This window comes from Grus americana, chromosome 12, assembly GCF_028858705.1.
Source record: "Grus americana isolate bGruAme1 chromosome 12, bGruAme1.mat, whole genome shotgun sequence".
Lineage (NCBI taxonomy): Eukaryota > Metazoa > Chordata > Aves > Gruiformes > Gruidae > Grus > Grus americana.
Genome location: NC_072863.1, coordinates 16805742 through 16826439, shown reverse-complemented (window position 1 = coordinate 16826439; position 20698 = coordinate 16805742). Strand labels below are relative to the sequence as shown.

Genomic DNA, 20698 nt, shown 5'->3' with positions numbered 1-20698 from the left:
AATGTAGAGGCTTGGTTGATAAAAGGTTAGTAAGTGATTTATAGGTCACAGGAGTACATCACAATACAAAGGTGTTATTAGAAACGAGTTAAAGGTAACTTTTTGACTCACTTGACTCTTACCAGGTTTGAAGAGCGGATGAGACATTCAAATGCACCCATCACTCAATCTTTAAAATCTATTTAGAAATGCAACATTAGTAAAAAAATATACAGGTATGCTTCGACAAGGTAAGGGCACTCTTTAGAAATCCGTTCCTTCCCAACGTGCTCACAAGTCACATCTCCTTATTCATACATCTCAAATAAGTCTCAGTATTATTGCCTGCCCTGCGCAGATGGGGAAACTGAGGCACAGAGAAACACGTTCACTAGGCAGGTTGATTAGAGAGCCAAAAGCACTTACAGCCTCGGTGTGATGCACGAACCATCAGGTCCCCTCTCTGCCATTTATTTTTTGCTATAAATGCTTGTATTTCTCTGAGAAGAAAACCATTATGAAACACCACTGCAGCAGAACTGAGCCTCATCCCGCCGTGACCTGGCCTAACCAAGCAGTTTCTGAGATTTACTTATTGCCACCCAACAGGGACATAAACGCCACAAAAACACACACTAAAAGCTGTGTGAACCAGGAGGCAAATCCTGCGCCGAGCCCGGGCTGCTGCAGCTCGGGCAGGAGCGTAGCTGGTGTGCACATGCCTGATTCACACGTTGCCGCAGCTTGGGGCTGGTGGGACACACTGCAGAGGAAAGAGCCGCCTTCTCACGTGGACACGGGGTTTAAGGTTTTCTATCAGAAGGCGCTAGGATGGCGCTTTTCCATAGCTGTACTTCTACAAAGGAACTGGAGCAATACCGCAGGTCCCCAGGTATAACAGATGATCTTTTATTGCCCAAAAGCTCGCTAGGCCAGTCAGAGGCCTATCCATTGCGTTGGCACTGGCAATAACCTAGTGGTCTTGCAGAGAGGTTCCTATCTACAAAAACTGTCTGCGGCTCCTGGATCACAGCAGTTAAGGTGGAAAAATCACAGGTTGTGTGCACAGTGCTATTCTGCTGGCAAGTTCTGAGCAGCACATTAGGCCTGGGTCTGTGCACAAGAACTAAAAAGTAGTTTAATATAAAAATAGAGCTTTAAGAATACCGAAACAACATTACAAGGGTCGTGGCTCTCAAATATCTAACATATTTAAGAACTGCATTTTTCAGGAAATATTTCAGTTAGAGAACTTCGGGAAAATTATTTTTCAAAGCCTGAAATAATTCATGCAGTTACACCACAGGAGAAAGGGGGGAAGAGTTTCTAGTATGCACTTAAGTTTGCAAGATTGTCATTCCAGTGTATTACAGTTCATTTTGCACATTACAATTCTCTCTTAGCAAAAGCACAGTTGCAGCAGCATATTTTCATTTTTATGCCAAAGACTCATAGAAAATTATTATTCTCAAGGAAGTCTCAAAAACTGAAGAGTGGATTCTGGAGTGTGACTGAACTGGGGCTAATTCTGCATCTGCAGAATGCCATGTCCACACAGTATCACTAAAAAAGATATTTCAGTATAAATTCTTGTGTGTTGTATGTATTCTAGACTGTTTAGCATTTTTGGCTGACTTGGTATCTCAGACTACTTAAAAAAAAATCCACTTGAATTTTCGTAATATTTTTTAAAATACAATTTATACTCTCATCTCAGTTCTCTTGCCTCTCTGCAAGTGGTTTTATCTCAAAATGGCTATTCAGCATTGAAAAGCACCTAGAATAATATCATTTCAAGTTCCAATAGCAAAGTGTTTTCAAACTAATTGCATCTCTCCTCTTCAGTATATGCTTGATATTCATACTCTTTGTATCCATTCAGCAAATGAGATACGAGATTCATTCAGTCCTGGCGCTGGTGTCTCAGTACTAAACCCATGCAATCTGTTGAGACACTGTACCTGTAGTTCAGCATGTCTTTCTTGCAAAGTTCCTGAAGAAAGGTGTTGTGTATATCTGCAATGGACACTCTGACGTCAGTTTTCAAGAGCTGATTTCCTTGGCTCAAAATTTTCCCTTCGGAGGAGCTTTAATTCTCTCAGTTCTTGTGGCTGTAAACTCTGGTCCACCCCAGGAGTTAGCTTGTAATTTAAAGGAGATTCAATATAACCGTTTCTGTACAGACAGACGCGCTTGCAGAATTCAAAGGTGCTAAACATAACGCCGAAGTACGGGACAATCTGATAAAATAATAAAAAAAAAAGCAACACAAAATAAAAAAGTGATATGTTAGACTCAGTGGTAGTATTCTTTGCTTAGATGTTTTAAAAAAGGAAGCTTCTAGGACTTCAGATCTGATCTGCTAATAGAGCTGTGCTCATTTGTTTAAAATCAGAGTCTCACCTCAAATTAGGCTGGCACCTGCAGCACGCTAAAAGTAGGAGTTTTATTATTATAACAATATTGTGAACAACAAGGTCTGCGCTAGCCTGTAGATTATCACAACTTGTCAAATACCTAAGCAAATCCTAAGCAACCTCAACAAATCCCACTAGGAAACACGTGATTTATTCTACATACAGCAGAGTGACTGAACAATTTCCTTCTTTTGCCCCATGCAGCATCAGCAGCTCTGGGGCTTTACACCAGCCAAGGTAGGGCCAGGCACAGGCAGGCCATCACAATCAATCACGTCACTCAATTACCACTCATTAGCTGACCTGTTGTACTCCATGCAGGTAATCTTTACCGAAGCACTGTAAAACGTATTTATGTAAACTAAATTATCTTCTGTTTAAGCTACTGGGCTTTATTTCATGCTTTCAACTCAGCAAGGGCTGCGGTAGCTGATAAGCACGTGCTCCTAGCTCGTTGCAAATAGCTGGTCAAAAGTGGAACTGGCTTATACAAACGCAATTTTCTTTACAGCTCGTACAACATGTCAAATTACCGGAGCTCAGATTAGAAGTAGAACTTGTTTAGCTGTCGTAACTGGATTACTTGCAATCACACATCCATACCCTGGCTTGTGTGTTAGCAGCACTCCCTTCTCTAAGGACATTCAAATGAACTTGAAAGTAGTAACATCCAGAAGCCAAGCTTACGTTTGGGGAAACATGACCAAACCAAGTCCCAAAGCTGGTTTATAACCTGCCTGAGGTTATACCTGTTCTGTCGTGGACTCTGTCATCTACGAGGTGCTAACAAGTACGAAGGCATGTCATTAGCTTTATAACCCCAACTGTCCAAACATGTGTCTTGATTACTTCAGGATAGGCTTTGATTGGGATGAAAGCAAAACCTCACCTTGAGCAGACTGGGCGTGAGCCCACTCCAAAGTCCGAGCACACCTTTGTTTTTCACAGTTTGCCGGAAACAGTCAGCCATGCCAGTAAAATGGACATCAACTGCTCCATAGTGCGGAAGCCAAGGACTCTGCGCCTGTTCAAGAGACACCCAGGGGGATTTAGAACAAGCAAAGGAAAACCAAAGTAATTAAAGATAATTATTTTCTCCATTCTGGTAGATAAGGAACACTTAATGCCGAGTTTCAACAGACTGATCTGGATTCTTCCATCAACCCAAAAGAATCAGCTATTTTGCCTTGAAATACAAACTAAGGGAGGGAATTCACTCTCTGATAGGTACGAAGGAGAAAGAGAGTGGTCATTTCACATGGCACTTCCTTTTGTGCCATGTCACTACTAGAAATAAATCCCACCCTTGTGAAGACAAACCATCCGAACCAGAGCCGCATGACGCATCAGCCTCACATCTGCCACCTGCTCGGGCCTGAGGAGAGGTATTTCCCATCACTGGCGGCAGAGCACTCTTGTGAGAGGGAAGCTTGGGGCTGACCCCAGGAGCCACACTGCCTTCCTGTAATTCTGCTCAGAACAGAACCACCCGCTGTCTCGACTCTGGCCACTGAGGCTGTGGCCACACTGCAATGAGAAGGGCGAACTGTACTACAGGCTGAGTAGCAACAGCACAGCAGAAACGGAAGAACAGAGATGTCAGCCCAGGCCGTACAAGCCCACCAAGGGCTGTAGGTGTGCAGTTGGTGCCCATGCTCCCGTATCTTTGCTACACGGTCAGCTGATCCAGACCAATTAAAGTTAGCTTGGGAGCATCCTGCTAGACTGCAGCTCCATTTCCAACCGCAGTATAGACAGCGTCTGTTCACATGGAGGAAGTGTAGTGGGTCATTTTTAACAGCAAAATCCTTCCTTCATTAATCTCCTACTGCGTTAGCACAGACAGGATAACCTGACCTTGAATAATCCCATCCTCATCCATCTGTGCACATGCAGCCATGGGTTTATTTTGCATCGGCAAATCAGGGTTTCACTCAAACACGCGGCAAGTGACACTTCTCAGTCAGGAGTGTGTGGGGACCCCAGGTTGATGACTTGCACGTGGACATGGATCACCACAGGGCAGAAGTTTGATAAAAACAGGACTGGTACAGTTAACTGATCGGTGAATATGGGTATCATGATCCCCTCATTGATCTGAAACACCACGAGGTGCAGCGTTTTTTCCATCCTTGGCCACACTAACCTACAGCTTCTCAGAGGTGCTAAGCCTATGACAAGCCTCTCATAAACAGACAAGTGGTAACGACATTTTCTAGATGCCTCAGCTATAGCATTTCAAATACTTGGCAACTTAGATGCTGGAAATGGAAACAGATCAAAACTCATGCTCCAGGTACATAAGAGAAGCTGCTAATCAAATAGTTTTAATGCCATTGCATCCCCTTGCATTACTGGCAAGTCTACTGCTAAAATGTAGAAGCTAACAAAACCAAAAACCACCTCATCACCCCATACAGTAACTGCATAGTCTTCTTTATCTACAAAAAAAATCACTTATGATTTTTTTCTCACTTTTTTGTGTATGATTGAAATGAGTGTGAAATACTTCTGACGGCAGGTAACAGGTAAAACCACACAGTTTCCTTTTGACAGGGCTTTGGGAGGTGATTTTGGGAAAGCAGCTGTCTGCACTGAGAAAGAAGGCAACAGGCTTCCACCACATCCTGATTTGTTATCTTCTGGATCCCCTTTATCATGTCCTGGCTCTTTTACCCCAGGCAAAAGTAGGGCTGAGGATTTAATCCACGGTCTTTTACACTTTAAGGAGGAGAGAACAGAAGCATTTGCTTCTCTCTGAACTTTCTCAACAGTGTACCTGATGTGTAAGACAGGGATCATATTTGTGGAGGAGAAAGTTTTTCAACTATTCTAATTGCTCGTCCCCTTTGTGTCTATATTGGCCTTGCTAACTCCACGGGGCTACAACTGTTTCCGTAATTCCTAACTGTGGTGCAAGCTCCCACAGCTTCCTGTTTTAGGAAGAGGCAGACGTTATGGGATTTAACTGCTGTGATTTTACAGTATTACCAGCCCTGCCTTTGCAGGTAGTTCAAGGTAACGGAGCTAGACCCTGACCAAGGGTCATGCATGTGTTCACTTACGATCATTTGCTACACGGCAGCTCAGCTGTCTGCTTGGCTCTGTTACTTAAGGGGTGTAAGGGTTTAAAAAGCAATAGCTAAGTCCAACAGCAAGAGAGAGAGAAATAACTTTTCAAGCCTTAATCCACAGCACTTGAGAGCCTCCTGCTCAAAGGCTCTCATGACTGTACAGCAGAAGATGCTGAGTGCTGCAACTGAGACTTCAGGGAGCAGTTCCACTAGGAATGATGATATTAGCACCAGGAATGCGTAGAAGAGCACCCAAATTATTTAAGTATCCTTAAAAGTGAAACAGCAGTCATAGGTGAGCTGGATTCAAAATGCTGTTCTGCTTTCTGGACTGCCAGCCAGTTTCCACGAGCTTTTTTGGTAAAGGAAGTTATAGGCAGTGAAGAGGGATAGGTTTCTAAAAAGCTTCAGGAAAGCAGGAATGCTGCTAACATGCAATTCCCTTCCTTTTTAAGTCCCTTTGTGGTAGGCAGGGCATGACCTGCCAGAATTAACTGCATGAGTTTGACTTGACCCCTTTCGTTACTGTAGACATTGCAAAGGCACATATCAAAGGGGGCTGATTACAGTACTCCTGCCTACAACACCAAGACAGGCAACAAGCGCACTGCGGGTTGCATGCAGCAAACACAGCCAGAAGACAGTTAAAAAGGAACAGGTAAGTCAAACTCCCAGATTTCTAATTGCCCACAGACATTGACCTCTTAAGAGATTTACTGAAAGATTATTTATAGTAACATTCACCACGGTTACAACCATTTTCAAGATTTTAGTCTGTGGGGTGAAGGATGCTTTGCCAGTCTTTCTACTTTACAGGAGCAGTATGTTTCGAGGACCCTAGACACAATATGTAAATAACAACTGTCCACAGAATCTCAGAATCACCTACTGCAAAAGGAAAACTAAAAACTAAAAAAGTGTGTAGTTAAAACTTCCGTATTTTGGAACACAGCTAAATAAAGTTAACATGTATTAATAACAGAAAAAAATTAGGAAGGCGTTTCATTTGGCACTATTTTTAATGAAATAAAATAGCTGTGGGTTTTGGGTGGTTCCGCATCTTCTCAGCATGTCTGCAACGATGCAATTCTTGCAACTGCCCTAAGGCACCAGAGCCAGAAAATGGAAGTAACCAAACAGATCAAACTAGTTTCTCTACCTTTTTTGCAGAAACCTACTATGCCATATAAATTAAACAGCTAATCTCATACCAAAAAGATCAGGTTTATGACAGAGACATTTCACGCCACGCACCTCAAAGCAGCTTGAATTCCTTTCTTTTGATACCCCTTGACACTACGGGCTGCTGCATGGAAACCTGTTTGTTATGAACATTTTTAAAGAGATACCCCCCCCGCCCCCAGTTACGGCTGTCTCATACTCCAGAAGGCTGGAGACACGGTACAGCTCACTGCGCTGGAACAGAGCGCCAAGTCGTTAGTCATAGTAGTAGCGGGGCTAAATTGCTAATCTTTTTACCTCTGATGCAGAATGGGTTCTCTAAATGATTAAAGCACATCAAATGCAGAATTGGCTCCATCTGCTCCCTCACAGAGTCTTTTAGCATCCAGAAGTCACCGAGGCTATGAAGTCACTGTGATACATCGCCAAAGTGAGCACCCTGTTCTAACAATCCAAACCTGAGAGAGAGGTATCAACCCTCCCACCACCTCCACTCACATTTTTTTATATAAACAAAATATTTAAATAAGGATGAAGCATCATGACAAAACTCAAGTTAATTGTTAAAGTCACTTGTTACCTGAATGTACATGTATCAGACACTATTTGGAAATACTTCCCTCTCAATTCATGTATTTTTTTCCTCCCTTCCCTGTTCATAAAGGCTTTTGGTACAAATATTTGCTATTCATTTATTTTTTGAATACGCAGTACTGTTGGCACAGAGTATGAAAGATCAACTAATGGCGAATAGCTGCCGTAGGTGGTATGCTATCCTGATGGTATAGTAAAATTGCTTGTTATTTATATGTTTTCAAGAGATTCAGGTGTCCTACACTTTTGATCAATTTAAAAAAAAAATCACAGGAAGGCACTTCACAACACAGCTCAAGATTTCATGCTCTTAATCTGGAAGCTAAAATAAGAAGTCTTTGCAGTCTGGGTTAATAAGGACACATGCGATGGGCAAGCGTAACTGTAGTTCAAAGGAAACTGAAGGACAAATATTAGTTTTCCTTCAAGCTAAGCCCACTACAGTCAACAGAAATTTCACTCAAGAGAAGGCTGAATGCTTGAAAGAGTATTTCATTCCACTCAAATAAGAATTAAAATGTAAATAAGTATTAATATTGGGGAGAAAAAGACATGCGTTCTCTTGGGCTAATCAATCCTTTCTCCGTACTCGATAGTCGTGGTCTTTTCCGTGTCAGTGGTTCGGTAATGCTGACGTACCCCTGGGTAAAGTCCGCCGAAAGTATGCAGGCACGTGGGAAGGTAAACGATGACGAGCTATCGAGGCAATCAGTTCCAGAGCAGCGCAGCAGAGCAGCTGACCTCCAGCTTCCTGCACTCTAGGAACATGTTGTCCTTTCCTCTGTAACCTGAACTGGGGCCAAATCACCTCGCCTTTCTGAGATCAACAGCACCCAGCGAGCAACACAGTTTATTGCTTCCCCAGAAGTTTGACTCCTAGCTTTAAGGACACTATCGCCAGGCCTGTCGTACCCCAAGGCTTCGTGGTTTGTTGCAGATCCCTCCTTTGCTACGGAACCTAACCTTTCCCTGCTTTTAACACCTGCAGGATGAAGAAATCTTTGATAGGGAATATATATGCTTTTTCCTCAAGGCAGTGCAAACCTCTTGCACGGACACCTCTGGGTGGTTTCCGAATGCCTCATGACAGTTCAGCTCAATCCTTACAAATAGGTGCATCATTTTCATGCACATTAGAACTGGTTTATAAAATGCTGCAAACCCTTAGGCAGACTAGCTCGGTCCCACGCTTCACACAGCGAATAGCAACGTGAGTTCCCGCATCTCCTGCTGTCTGTGTAGGAACTGAGGAGAAAATTAATGTTTTACAGGATTGGGGCTTTACAGAGGACATGTTTCCATTGCCCTTATGTGGATGAAGTAAGGAATGACACCAAATCAAAACAAATCAAATATAAAAGAAGAGAGTGTCTATAACGCTTTAGGTCCTGTTTATGGAGTATTTTGCGTAATTAATCACTTTACATGTCACAGGCACATCATTCTAAGCACAGACGAATGCATACAAGGCTCTCCTGTGTAAGTGATGCAGGAGTGCTCATGTAAGGGGTAGCAGCGATAGCTGTCACGCTGGAGACGTTACTGTCTCCACACTGAAAACTATGGCTGTAGCAGCTGTGTGTGTGCAGCAGCGTACCCTAACCCGTGTCAGCTGGGTGAGCTTACCGAGTTTAACCCATCTGATTTGCCCCAAAGCAGAGGAAAGAGCTCTCACTCAGACCACACTGCTCACAGAGCCGCGGGGGCTGTAAGAGGCCGGTGGCCACGCTCAGCTGGCACTACCGAATCTAGGACCGGGAGCGTGGCGGCCACTTCAGCATCTGGGAAAATCATCTGGAGAGAATTGCATTCTGCCCTCCCTCAGACCTCCTACATTTCAAATCGGTACAGTGTGTTTTCCTGCTTTTCTTCAGCAGACCACAGTGCTAAGCTACTGCTGTAATCCACCTCAGCGCGATTATGACATACTTATCACACCACAGCTCCTTGGATGAACAGGGGAAGACCACTAGACGTAGCACGAGCTGTCACAAGGCACAGACCGGACTGTTAGATCAGCCCAGTCCTGCTTCTGATTCTTGATTTACGATTTTTCCCTCTTATCCAATTTTTCCACTAGTACTGTTCAGTGTTTCAACTTCACAGGCAGTCAGTCTTCATGATTCTCTCCTGTGGAAGTCTGCGGATCTGAGAGAAATGCTTCTGAGGTTTTTTTTGGATGCACAAAAGCTGATCTGGGCTGCTACAGTAGGCAAAGCCCATGTTACGCTCAGCAGCTTTTTTCAGGCATTGTCTCAACCATTTACTGGACAGAGTACTTCCCAAAGCAGCAGGGTATTATTCTGCAACAGCCTCACAGAAAGCAGTATAACATATCTTTATAGCAACACCAACAAAACAATAAAAAAATGATGGTAGCTCAAAGCATTAGACATAGGGAAAAAGAGAAGGAAGGAAGGGATTTTACCAAATCAGAATCTGATGTCTGTTACCTATTTGCTAATAACCAGAGGAGCCAGGCTGGTCCCAAGTTCAAGTACCACCCAGGGGATGGGGTCCTGGCTGATGCCTGAACCCTAGCAGCAAGGAGAAGGGGAGCGTGAGATCACAGGGAGAAGTACTAAGAAAAATAAGAACTTGGACTGCAGCCTCCCCCTCAGGTGAAATGTGAAATATTTTTGGAGTTTTGTCTCTATCTGTGCACTTGTTTTCACAAAACTTGAAGGAAGTTAGTATCTCTGAAACCTCCACTCCTCTGGCAAGTTTAGTTGAAGTCGGACAGCAGGATCAAAAGTTATTGGGGGCAAGGACAGACAGCTAGCAACCATATAAGCCTTACTTCCACAGGAAATCAGACTAAAAGTAGTTACATTGCTCCTTAAGTTCCTTCCACACTATGGAATTTGCCACTCTGTGTGGTCAAACGGCTCCATCTCTAAAAATTTCCATGGCTGAGGCTCCCATGCCATTCACTATTAACGGCTCTCCCTGCACGAAGTTTGAGAGCACGTATGCTTTTGAGATGTTGTGTGAACCACACGACCCAAAAAGGATCTCTTATTTTTAAACCGGGTCATGACTCCAATAACTTTCATATTCCCAGCTGACAAGAACACAGACCTCACAAACAGCAGGGACACCACAGCTTGAGAGCGTTCAGAGGCTGCCGTGCCAGCACCACTGACCATCTCCGATGACAGAGCACTCTTTGCAAGTTACTCGTGTTTAAGCAACGCAGGAGTACTGTCTCCTCATTTCAGCAGGGAGAAGGTGCTTTTCTAAAGAACATTTACCATTTTTTTTCCCAAAGCTTTGTTTATAACCCAGCCATTGGGTTCTTGCTAGACTGACTTCTACCATGCAAGGAACATAGTTAGGGGACTATTTTTAAATAAATACTTAAATAAGAGTACTATTTTTAAAGAGAGACTTCAGTATCTACTTTAACTGACTTCAGACTAGAAATGTGCCAACAGGGCATAAGATTACATTTACTTTAAACAGGCAAGCTCACGAAGGGAATGACTGCTCAGTTATCTCCAGGTTACTAAGAACTCATAGCATTTACATCATTTACAACAGATTTCATGCTTGCATAGCATCCTGTGTTCCAAAGACCAAAAAAAACCCAACAGAAAAACCCAAGACACATCGCAGATTTATAGGCAGCTGAGGCCTAACTGATTCACTTTTGTCACGGAAAAAACGCCACTTCTTGGGTGATGGGTGGCAACAGTCTGCGCTAACCAAGAACAGTGAGCCTGTTTGTTTATGGCAGTGGGGGGAATTCAAAGCCTGGGTTTTAAAACAAAAAGATCACTACTGAACAATGCTTTCCCCAGAGAGATGTCCTCACAACCTGAGGTTGCTGTGCAGTCAACACCAAAAATATGCTGAATCCTGGAGTAGACTAAAAGTATGCTTTCCTGTATTACAAGGGTTTGATAGTAAAGTTACACCTGAGTAGCATTTACTGGCAAAGGAGAGTTTCAGACAAGTTGTAGTCACAGAAAAAAAAACAAATTATACCAGAAAAATATGGGGACAGGACTGAGCTTCTGCAAACCATGCAGTTTGTCCATGTAAGCAGGTGAGGAGTAACTGTACAGTCGATGGAGTATATGTGAAACTTTAGGGTTATCTTTGCACATTTTGCCTAACAAAACTGCCAAAGTCACCGGTCAATTTGGAACGAAAGTTGAGAGGTGCCAGCCAGGGGTATCTGAGCCTACCTCTGAGGGTCACATGCACAGAGGGAAGTGCCAAACTTGGATATTAGTTTGTGCTGACCATTTGCCTATTTGTAGATTTTCAGTTCTACACATAGCCTGGGGTCGGTGTCATTCTAATAATAATCTGCTCTACTGCATGTAACAGCTCTAAATTCATCTTCCCTTAGTGAAATGCCAGAGTTCAGTCCAATGTGCATCTATGAAGGTCATCATAGGCAAAAAGATGATGTGGGAAAGTAGAAACATGTTAGTAGTGCTTCCCTTAGACCCAGACTCATTCATAGGCAGGTATTTCCCTGCTTAAGGTTTTTTTTTTAAAAAAAAAGAAAAAAGAAAAAAGAAAAAAGTGTTCTTGCACTTAAGTAAGTCTGCAAGGTAAAAGTGCAGTACTTGAATATCACTTAGACATTGGCTTTAACAAAGAACATGATACTGTGGGATAAGGAAGGAAAGCCAAGAATATGAGACATTCAGAAGGATATAAAGATCAGTAAGTTTTTGTTCAGAAACTGATATAGTATGAGCACTTGGTATAGAACATCCCTTCGAACAACCCTCTCCTTCACTAATCCCCTTCTACAGATGCACAACAAAAGCCGTTATTTCCATGCCGAAACATGCATACAGTACCTCTTAATTCTCTAACATGCCAATCAGGAGCAAAGTGAAAAAAGGAAGACAAAGGAATAAAATTAGGATGAGCACAACAAAGAGGACTCACATATTCAGTAAGACTCACTCATATTAATTAACATTTATTTTAAGAAAACCATTCAAGTATATTTAGCAAACATAGCATCTTTGTTAAAAAAAAAGTAAATATGATAAAGAAAATTCTAATAGCAGAGGGGGAAGAAGCCATGGTTACAGAGCAAATCTGACATCATAAATCATCACCAAAACACAGAGGAAGGACTGTTCACTGACAGTCAGCTCCTACTCCCACAGATGTCAGTGACAGAAGCTGCTGACGTCAGAAGTGTAGGATTCAGATATGTAAAATGAGAAAGGATGAAGCAAAATTATTACAACTGAGATTAAAAATAACACCTTATCCTTCCTCCCATAGCAGAATTCATTTTCTAGTCTGTGCAAACAATTCAAGCTTTGTCTGGATGAGGAGATGGATGGAGCTAACTCTTCTGACTGCCTAGCGTGTCAGGTACAGATCCGAACTGGATGTTCTGGTCTCAGGCTTGTACTCCATCCCAGAATCAGAGAAGACAGCCTTGTATCCTAGTTTCTGAGTCTTTGAAGCTCCTGAGACTGTCTTACAACTCCCAGGGTCCCCATCACCAACACCTTCACTGGAAAAGTCGTCTTTGGCAATATACTACCTCCATCTGTCAGATCAGCGGGACAGAAGGGAAGGAAGAGGAATCTCATACTGACCTCTGCAATGTGCTGGGTTCCTCTTCATACCCAACACCAGTGTTCATAGCTTCAAAACAAAGCCAGCATTTCCCTACATGCACTGCAGAGCGCTCATGCCAGGCCCGCGGGGAGCTGACAGCTTTGGTACACCCCTCTTTTCCTTTTGATCAGCCAGAAAGGGGAATCACTGAACGGAGGCTGATCAGAATATGATGTCTGACAAAAACTGTGATCAGAAGTATTTGCTCCCCTGTTTTCTACAGAACACTGAAATGTTTTGAAGCTCTGTTTTCCCCTTCTTTATTCTCCCCCTTTCCAGGTCCCTTTGCACAATACCTTTTCCGGTGCTGTCCTAGACATTTCTCTCTTCTGACCACCACCCTGCAAACGGAACAGGCCAGCAAGTCAGCCCAAAGCAGACCTAACCCCTGCAAGGCTGGGCCATACCCTGGTGCTAACTGTGAAAAACAAACTTCTTGGGTAATCTTACATGAGTTCCAGTGAGCTCTTAGTATCAGCTTGGGTGTGATTTTCAACAGGTGTCTCTTCTGGACAAGCCTCTGTGACTTATGTCAAATTATGGGCTTTCACACCTAGGCAGCTACTTCTTCTGAAACACCTTTGCCTTCTCCCATGCCTTCAGAATAAATCACTGAACAGGAGGTGTTTCTCTAAGCTTGGAAAAATCACTATTCAGCTGTTGGCAATGCATCTATGAGGAAAAAAAACCTCTCTGTTGTTGAGTCTTTTTTCCATCCAAAGTATTTTTAGCATATCCACTTCCTACAGATTTAGTCAATAAATCCAGTTCCCTTCTTATTTCTAGAAGTGCCAAACAGAAGCTTAAAGCATCCCTTTGGTGAAAGAGTACAGCCTAGTGGCAGGGAAACAAAAGATGGGCCTGTTCCACTTCTCTACTTGCCTGTCAAGACAAAGCTTGACACACAATTTAACATCACACCAGTTACAACTAAGAGTTACTTTTGAACTGGTTATGAAAACAACGTTCGAGTAACTGATGTATTGACAGAAAATATTAAAAGGGAAACAGCACAGTAAATGCCTTTCTTTATTCTTTAGGGCAACAATACTGCTGTGAGCCTAAGGATAGAAAGAAAAAGAGGACTTGTAAGGAGTAATTGCTTTTCTTAGACCCTCTGATACAGCTGAAAAAAATGATCGAGTTTTCATGCTCAGAATCTCTTTCTCACCCAAAACATTTTATGAGATACTAGATGAAAGTCCTCAGCTTAAAACTTGACTTCTGGATACATCAGCTACCTGAGCTGGTCTAATGAAAGACCTTACTTCTGCTGAAGTCCTCTGTTATGAGACGGAGAGAGGACAACGAAGGCTTCTGTGCCACTGGATCTGAGCCCTGTCTGAAAAAGGGAACCTGGGGAGCAGGAGAGGGGAGTTCACAGTTTCATTGCCCTTTTCCTACCTTGTGACTTATCAACCAGACTAGCACTTGAGGAGAGAGAAGGGGATCTACATAAAGCCGCTACACCAAATGACTGCTTTTTTGATAAGATCACAAAAGGTTCCTGTAAATCTGCAGTCCTAAGAACTGGGCTGAAAGAACAAACTCATGTGGCACAGCCAGAGAGCCACCAGATGATGACAGCTATTCATTGTCACTCTGCTGATGAAGTTCTAATGAAAAGTCGAAATCATCAAATGAATTATGTCAGTGAGATGGAAGCTGTGGGGTGGTCATTGCTTTGCTGTTGTTTTTTAAAATCATTATTACTAAACTTTCAGGAGAAAGGATCAGCAAGATAATATACAATGAAATAGTAACGTGATATAGTAACTCTCATATTGCTGATGCTCCAGGAAAGCAGCAGCACTGGCAACTGGGAAGTCACTTGTTAACCAGAGCAGTCAGAAATAAGAATGAGGATAGTCCTGACCCTTCAGACAATACCTGCTGTGCAAGTTTCTTGTGGTTGCCAGTACGTAGGTCAGGCATAAATGGCAGACACGCAGGCTCTGAAAATGACACGGATCTCATTCATCCTGCCTACCACCAAGGGGACTGAATGCCTGTATTTGACAGAAGGTCAATTCTGAACTGTGAGAATTTGATGGAACTGCTATGAAAAAGAAAAGAAATAAAGCTAAAGACACAGAGTCTGAGAGTATACCTATATTCCATGATAGTACTTGAACACAACTTAAAAGTCTAACAACACACTTTTAACAATAATTTTCAGACTGAAAAAAAAAACTCTGACAAAAAAAACCCCAAATCCACCCAAAACCCCACCCAAAACCCAAGCAACCTAAAACAAAACCTTTGTAGCTTTCTGGTAAGAGAAACAAAGCGGCATTCATGATCACCTGGCCAGGCTTGTCCCAAGCTCCTGCAACAAGCACCTATAACAAAGTACCAGTAACACGAACGCTCCGTACCTGCATCTTCCTCTTGACAGTCTCAAAGGGGAAAGAAAGCGTCTGTGCCACAGCAGCTGCCACACAGCCATTTATGAAGTTCTGAAGAGGAGTGAAATGAACTATGGGTTCTCGCCAGATTTTGTCCAGGTTGATGTAAACAAAGAATGAGCCCGCAGAAAATGGGACAGCACCTAGAAAGCAAACCAGACACAAGTTTTATATCAACACGTCGCACACTAAGAAAACAGAGCTGCTCATCACATAACCTAGAAAGATGCCAGTTTACACCTTGCGTTGCTCAAACCAGATCAGTATTTTGAAAAACTTTACTTTTTAGTCACCGGTTTACCACCAAACACCCATATTGCAGTATCTAAATGTGCTGGTAGGGTCATATATTTATGTATTAAAATGCGCATGTTGTCAGAATGAACTGCTTTAGTCTCATGACAGGTCAGCTCTTTCTCCAGGTTATCTCTTTTTGTGACAAGCTCTTTCTTCAGTCCAACCCAACCCTAGAAGCTGTACAGAGCTGCCTCTTCAGTCAAGCTGATGAGGGATACTTCTGTCCTCTTTTGCTTGTTTTATGCTCTCACCTATTTTATAGTGGGATTATACATTATTATCATTATGCGTTTTTTAATAATGTCATACTGTGAAAAAAGTGGGCTGAAAGTTAAATGGCATTTTTAAAAGCTATGGAGAGTAAATAAATAATTTAAAAGGCATTTCACATAAAGAGAGAATATCACTAATCCTCACTTTTCACATCAGTTATACATTACTGTTCATATTGTTTTCACTGAACAGCTAGGGTGACACTCTCACACCTAGATAGGAATTAGCAATACCGTGTATGTATATATATATAATTTTTTTTAAGAGTTAAGTGGTGGAAATCTTGCATCCGAGCACAACTAGAACATCTATAAAAGAAGGAAGAGAGTATTTTGTTGAACACTTAACCATACATAAAATGCCATGCACTTGGTCATAATTTGAAGCAATACAGCTGCAGCAGAGGTAATCAGTATTGTTGTGCCTTGTAAATCTACACACCTTCTACAGAACAACATTACTATTTGCTTTTGAAATCAAGTGAGCAAACAAACGCACTACATAAATAAACAATGCTGCAATAAACAATGTGCAATGAGGTGATTTTTCCCCAATATTATTTTACCTAATATAGCTGGTGAAACACCACGGTAGAGTGCAAGGAGTCCTTCTTGATGATAAATTTTGTAAAAAGCATGAAGAATTCCTTCGTAAGATGGTTCCAGTCGGTTCTGCACAATGAGCCGTGTTTTAATTACGTCAGTGGGGTAAGTCGCGATGGTTGCAACCATGCCAGCCAGACTTCCTGCCATGATGGCTCTCCAGTGGGAAATATGACCCAGCTCATCCGTGAAAAGTATAACAAGTCTAGCGTAAGCACATAAAAGAGGTACTATTAATGACAGTATGAACAAAACATGAAAAAATTAAGGCAGATTGTTCTCGATGTAATTGTTCTTCTGCCCACAAGCCACTTTGGCAGCGGGAGTTGAAACTTTAATGTGTATTTCATCCAAGACCTGACTATAAATAACACCACACAAGCATCAGAACCTCTGTGAAACAGAACATGTGAACGGGCAAACACGAGCAGAGTCCAAAAAACATGCCTAAGAGCCCTAAGAGGTTTTGGGTAAATCCACTCGGCACAGAAGTGCAGACATGCAAAAGTTATAGTTAACAACTAAGTCAGGGACTGGAATATATAACTCCGCAAATGCAATTTGCTTCGAATTTAGTGTTATTCAGCTAAAATACTTCTAGTACCTGAAAGAGCTTTTTGAAAGGCACCTTGTATAGCTCTACCTGCACCACAGTTCCCAGCACAGACTAAGCTCACTTAGCTTGAGTTGTGGTACCGTGCTGGAGGTCCAGAGCACCAATCCAACAACGAAAAAAATCTTCAGAGATACAGAGACTAATTGTTCAAACAATTTGTTTGCTTTGCAAGAGACTTTTAAAGTAATTTTTGACCACTGAATCCTCATTTATACTTCCACCTACAGGATGAAAATTACCATGACTTAAAACATGTCTGCAAGAAATTCTCTGATTATCATTCATCAGTGAGAGACACTGGTCCAACCCACCCAGGCAAAGTTATCATGTAAGAAGAAACACATAGATAGCATCATCGCAGGCCTTCTGAGAACAACTGAACCTTCCTCTGTTGCTTATGTTGGGACAGAAAGGTCCACAGGGATACTTCTTTGGAGGAGACTTATGTCCAGGCACTATTATGCTCGGGAGGTTAAGTCGAAATTTGAAATTTTGAAATTGAAGCACAGCATTTTAAAGGCTAACCTGCAACTCATGCATTTGTGATGCACAGAAGGACTTCTCGATGCACGCAAGGCACTCCTACATCAGGGAGAAGTGTCATGGCAGCAGCAAGTAACAAGTAAAAAAAATTGAGAGGAGAATCTTAGCTGGAGGTAAAGAATCTTATTATTCTACCTGGAAGCATTAACTAAACTGCCTAAACAACAGATTTACATTAAAACTACACAGTGTTACCATGTCCAGAACAAAAGATTTTTCAAAGATTTACAAGTCACTGCTTGCTTAGTTGATGTTTTTTCACATGAGTGTACATTTTCTACTGCATGACAGTTCCCTGCATCTACTTGCCCTGTGCCCTGGAGAGCCCAGAGCAGAAAGACTAGGCAAGCAGAAGCAAAAGGGCATAAACTCCCCCCCCCCCGCCTTGTACAGTTCCTAAAGCAACACAGCCTGATTTTCCTGTGCGTGCACAAATGCGTGGGGAGGGTGATAGCGTGCCTCTAGGCAGCACCCAGATAACATTTAAAACTGCCATGGAAAGATGGAGTCCGTGCACAGTAAGCGCAGACGGAGTGCAGAGTCAGCTAAACCCCCTCTTCCCCAGCCAGCACCCCCCCAGCACCACTCCTGGGGCTGCCCACCGCCCTTCTGCAATTGCCATTTTACTTAAGTTACCATGTAACATTTCTCTCTTTTTTTGTTTCTTGCCTTTATATATACCATTCTCCCACTAGAAAATACATTAAAAATCCCCAAGTAACGTATCAAGTAGGCAGCTTTTATTTAATTTCCTGGTAGCCTACTTCCACTTCAAAAGAACACCCTCTGCAAACTAGAGACAAACTGCAGCCTTGCAAAGGGAATACACCCTTTCAAGCTGAACAAACAATGAAGCTATTTTGCTCAAAATCAACTGGTTTATACTGGTGCAACACAGTGACTTTTCCTGGAACTTTAAATGACATTTAAATTGCTGTTTCTGCCATCCCACTGCCATTATCCCTCCCCTTGTTTGACCAGCGTGGGCATTACAAGCAGGACACAACAAAGCTGCCCAGTTCCAGGGTCGCTCCATCTATCATTTCCTGAAAGGCGCAGGCAGAGCCGCGAGGATGACTCTTGCTCAGCTCGATGTATGACAAACCCCAGGAGGCTGCACAGCGTCAGCCCGGGCGAGAGCCGCAGCGGGCCGGATTGGCCAGCGCGGGCTGAGCCCATGCTTCTCCCCACCCAGTACGGCTCACGAACTGGAATAACCCATCGCTCAGCTGGGCGGAAATGTCAAGTGCATACCATGCACACAGCTGACCCGAAAGAAACCCAACCCTCGAATTGGCAAAACATGCCGGTGCGTGCGAACAGTCAGGCACTCCTTTCAAAGGCTAAAAGATACCGGCAGCAAAAAAGGAATCCTAGGAAAGAGTGCAGGTCGGCAGAGCTCGGTCAGCACGGCTCCATGTCCATCCTGCTGCAGTTCTTCCAGTGTTTACCTTAATTTAACGTCTGAGTATTATCAAAAATAAGATCTTAAAACAAATGATGTCACACACACGATCAAATTTGCATAACAACGGCTGCATAACAGGGTAAAAGATTTGAGTCATGATTTTGTTGTTTTCTTTGATACAGACAACACTGAACAACTTGAACAACTTGAAAGCATACAAATCAATAAAATAAATCGGTTGCAAAGAACGGATGTCACAGTCGCATTTGTAGGTAGCACTGTAACTTCATTTCTAAAGGAATCTCGCTGAGCAGAAGAGACTCTACCAACTGCCAAGACTTGATCATTTGAAGAACATCTCTGACTTTCTAAGCAGCAGCTGGCGTATCACCAGGCCCTAAGAGTTGCCACGCACTGAATAAATTAAATAAATGAAGTTATTAGCCAGGGTACACGGGGAGAGCGGGCACACAACCAGCTAGCTATCCAGCCGAGACACAGACATTAAAGTGCCCCTCCGGACTAAGCCCCCCACTTTCCATCCCCTCCTCTTTTGTAACAATCACGCAAGGCCGGAGCCAGAGCGCACCCGTCCCCGCGGAGCCCTGTCCCGGCCGCGGCCGCTCTCTTACCGGCGGGAGGCGGCGAGCTGCAGCGCGCTGTAGGGGAAGAGGCGCAGGCAGGCGGTGAGGTTCCCCTTCCAGAGGGCCCGCACGCCCTCGGCGCGGCACAGGCTTCTCCCGGCGCCGCGCAGCCCCCGCCGGCAGTGCCAGGTGCCCACCTGCGCCAGCACCGTCAGCAGCTCCAGCGGCGCCGTCAGGCTGAGGCTCAGCGCGCCCGCCAGCCCGGCGCAGCCCAGCCGCTGCAGGGCCGTCACCCGGCCGTCCCGCCGCCAGGTGGCCATGGCCCGGAGCGGCACCGGCCGGCCGAGCGGCGCGGCTGGGCCCGGCCCGGCCCGGCTCGGCGGCACTGCGGGCGCTCGCAGCGGCGCGCCAGGCCCGGCCCGGCCCGGCCCCGCTCGGCTCGGCTCGGCCCGGCGGGGCGCGGCCAACGCGGGGGGCGGTACCGGCAGCCTCGGCCGCCGGAGGGCGCCGTGACCGAGGCCCCGCCCGCCCCGCGCTGCGCTGCCCCGTCGACCCGCTCCCGGCCCCGGTGCGCTGTCTCAGGGACGGGGAAAGGCATAAGCCAGTACGGGGCGGAGCGGCCCCCTGGGTCCCCGGGCCCGCCCTGCATCGCTTCCTCTGCGGGCAACGCTCTCCGCGCTGCGGGCCGGGTGCGGTACGTGCGTTGTGGGGGGGGTTGCAGCCAGATGGTCTGCCGCCATCAGCACTCTGCAAACTGCCGGGGGGCTGGACGGGTCTGGGCAAAGGCAGCCAGGATGGCGGGGCACCCAGAGTGCTCGCTGCTCCTGCTTGTATTTCAATTAATGTAGTATTACATTATTTGCATTTATGTACCATAAAAAAAACCCACCCTCACAACAGTGACCTAGGTGCATTCAGGACACTTCCCTTTGTCTTTTAAAATTAAACGTATTTCCATTGTGATCAAATGTATCCGTTGGTAACTGTTTAATTCCTTCACTACCAGCCAAAAATACCACGTCCTAATGGGTGAGTTCTGCTTGTGAAGCCCTGTGCATTGATGCTGAAAGTGAGGAACTGAGAGAACATGATTAATAAGATTTACGTGGTCAAT

General features: G+C 44.2%; 1 protein-coding gene across 2 annotated transcripts; it reads right to left on the bottom strand.

The window, feature by feature from the left end:
- Positions 1–19: 19 nt before the first annotated feature.
- On the bottom strand, positions 20–20080 carry SLC25A43 (solute carrier family 25 member 43). Of its 2 annotated transcripts, XR_008578981.1 has the most exons (6): positions 19633–20080; positions 16397–16638; positions 15232–15404; positions 3286–3420; positions 1941–2219; positions 20–178 (listed from the first exon to the last, which is right to left on the bottom strand). XR_008578981.1 is itself a non-coding variant. In XM_054839437.1 (5 exons), exons 1-5 carry the CDS (start codon positions 19902–19904, stop codon positions 2016–2018), a joined length of 1026 nt encoding a protein of 341 aa, XP_054695412.1. In that variant the 5' UTR covers positions 19905–20080; the 3' UTR covers positions 20–2015. The 2 variants fall into 2 exon arrangements, 1 of the variants encoding a protein (XP_054695412.1); XM_054839437.1 differs by having other exon boundaries at positions 20–2219.
- Positions 20081–20698: the final 618 nt, after the last annotated feature.

What these genes read in the sequence shown, in the direction of transcription:
- SLC25A43 (XM_054839437.1), bottom strand. Translation starts at nt 19,904, where the DNA reads ATGGCCACCTGGCGGCGGGACGGCCGGGTGACGGCCCTGCAGCGGCTG. An exon ending in CAGCTCGCCGCCTCCCGCCG is followed by an intron (nt 16,639 to 19,632) that starts GTAAGAGAGCGG and finishes TGCTTACGCTAG; the next exon opens with ACTTGTTATACTTTTCACGG. An exon ending in TGTTTCACCAGCTATATTAG is followed by an intron (nt 15,405 to 16,396) that starts GTAAAATAATAT and finishes TTTGCTTTCTAG; the next exon opens with GTGCTGTCCCATTTTCTGCG.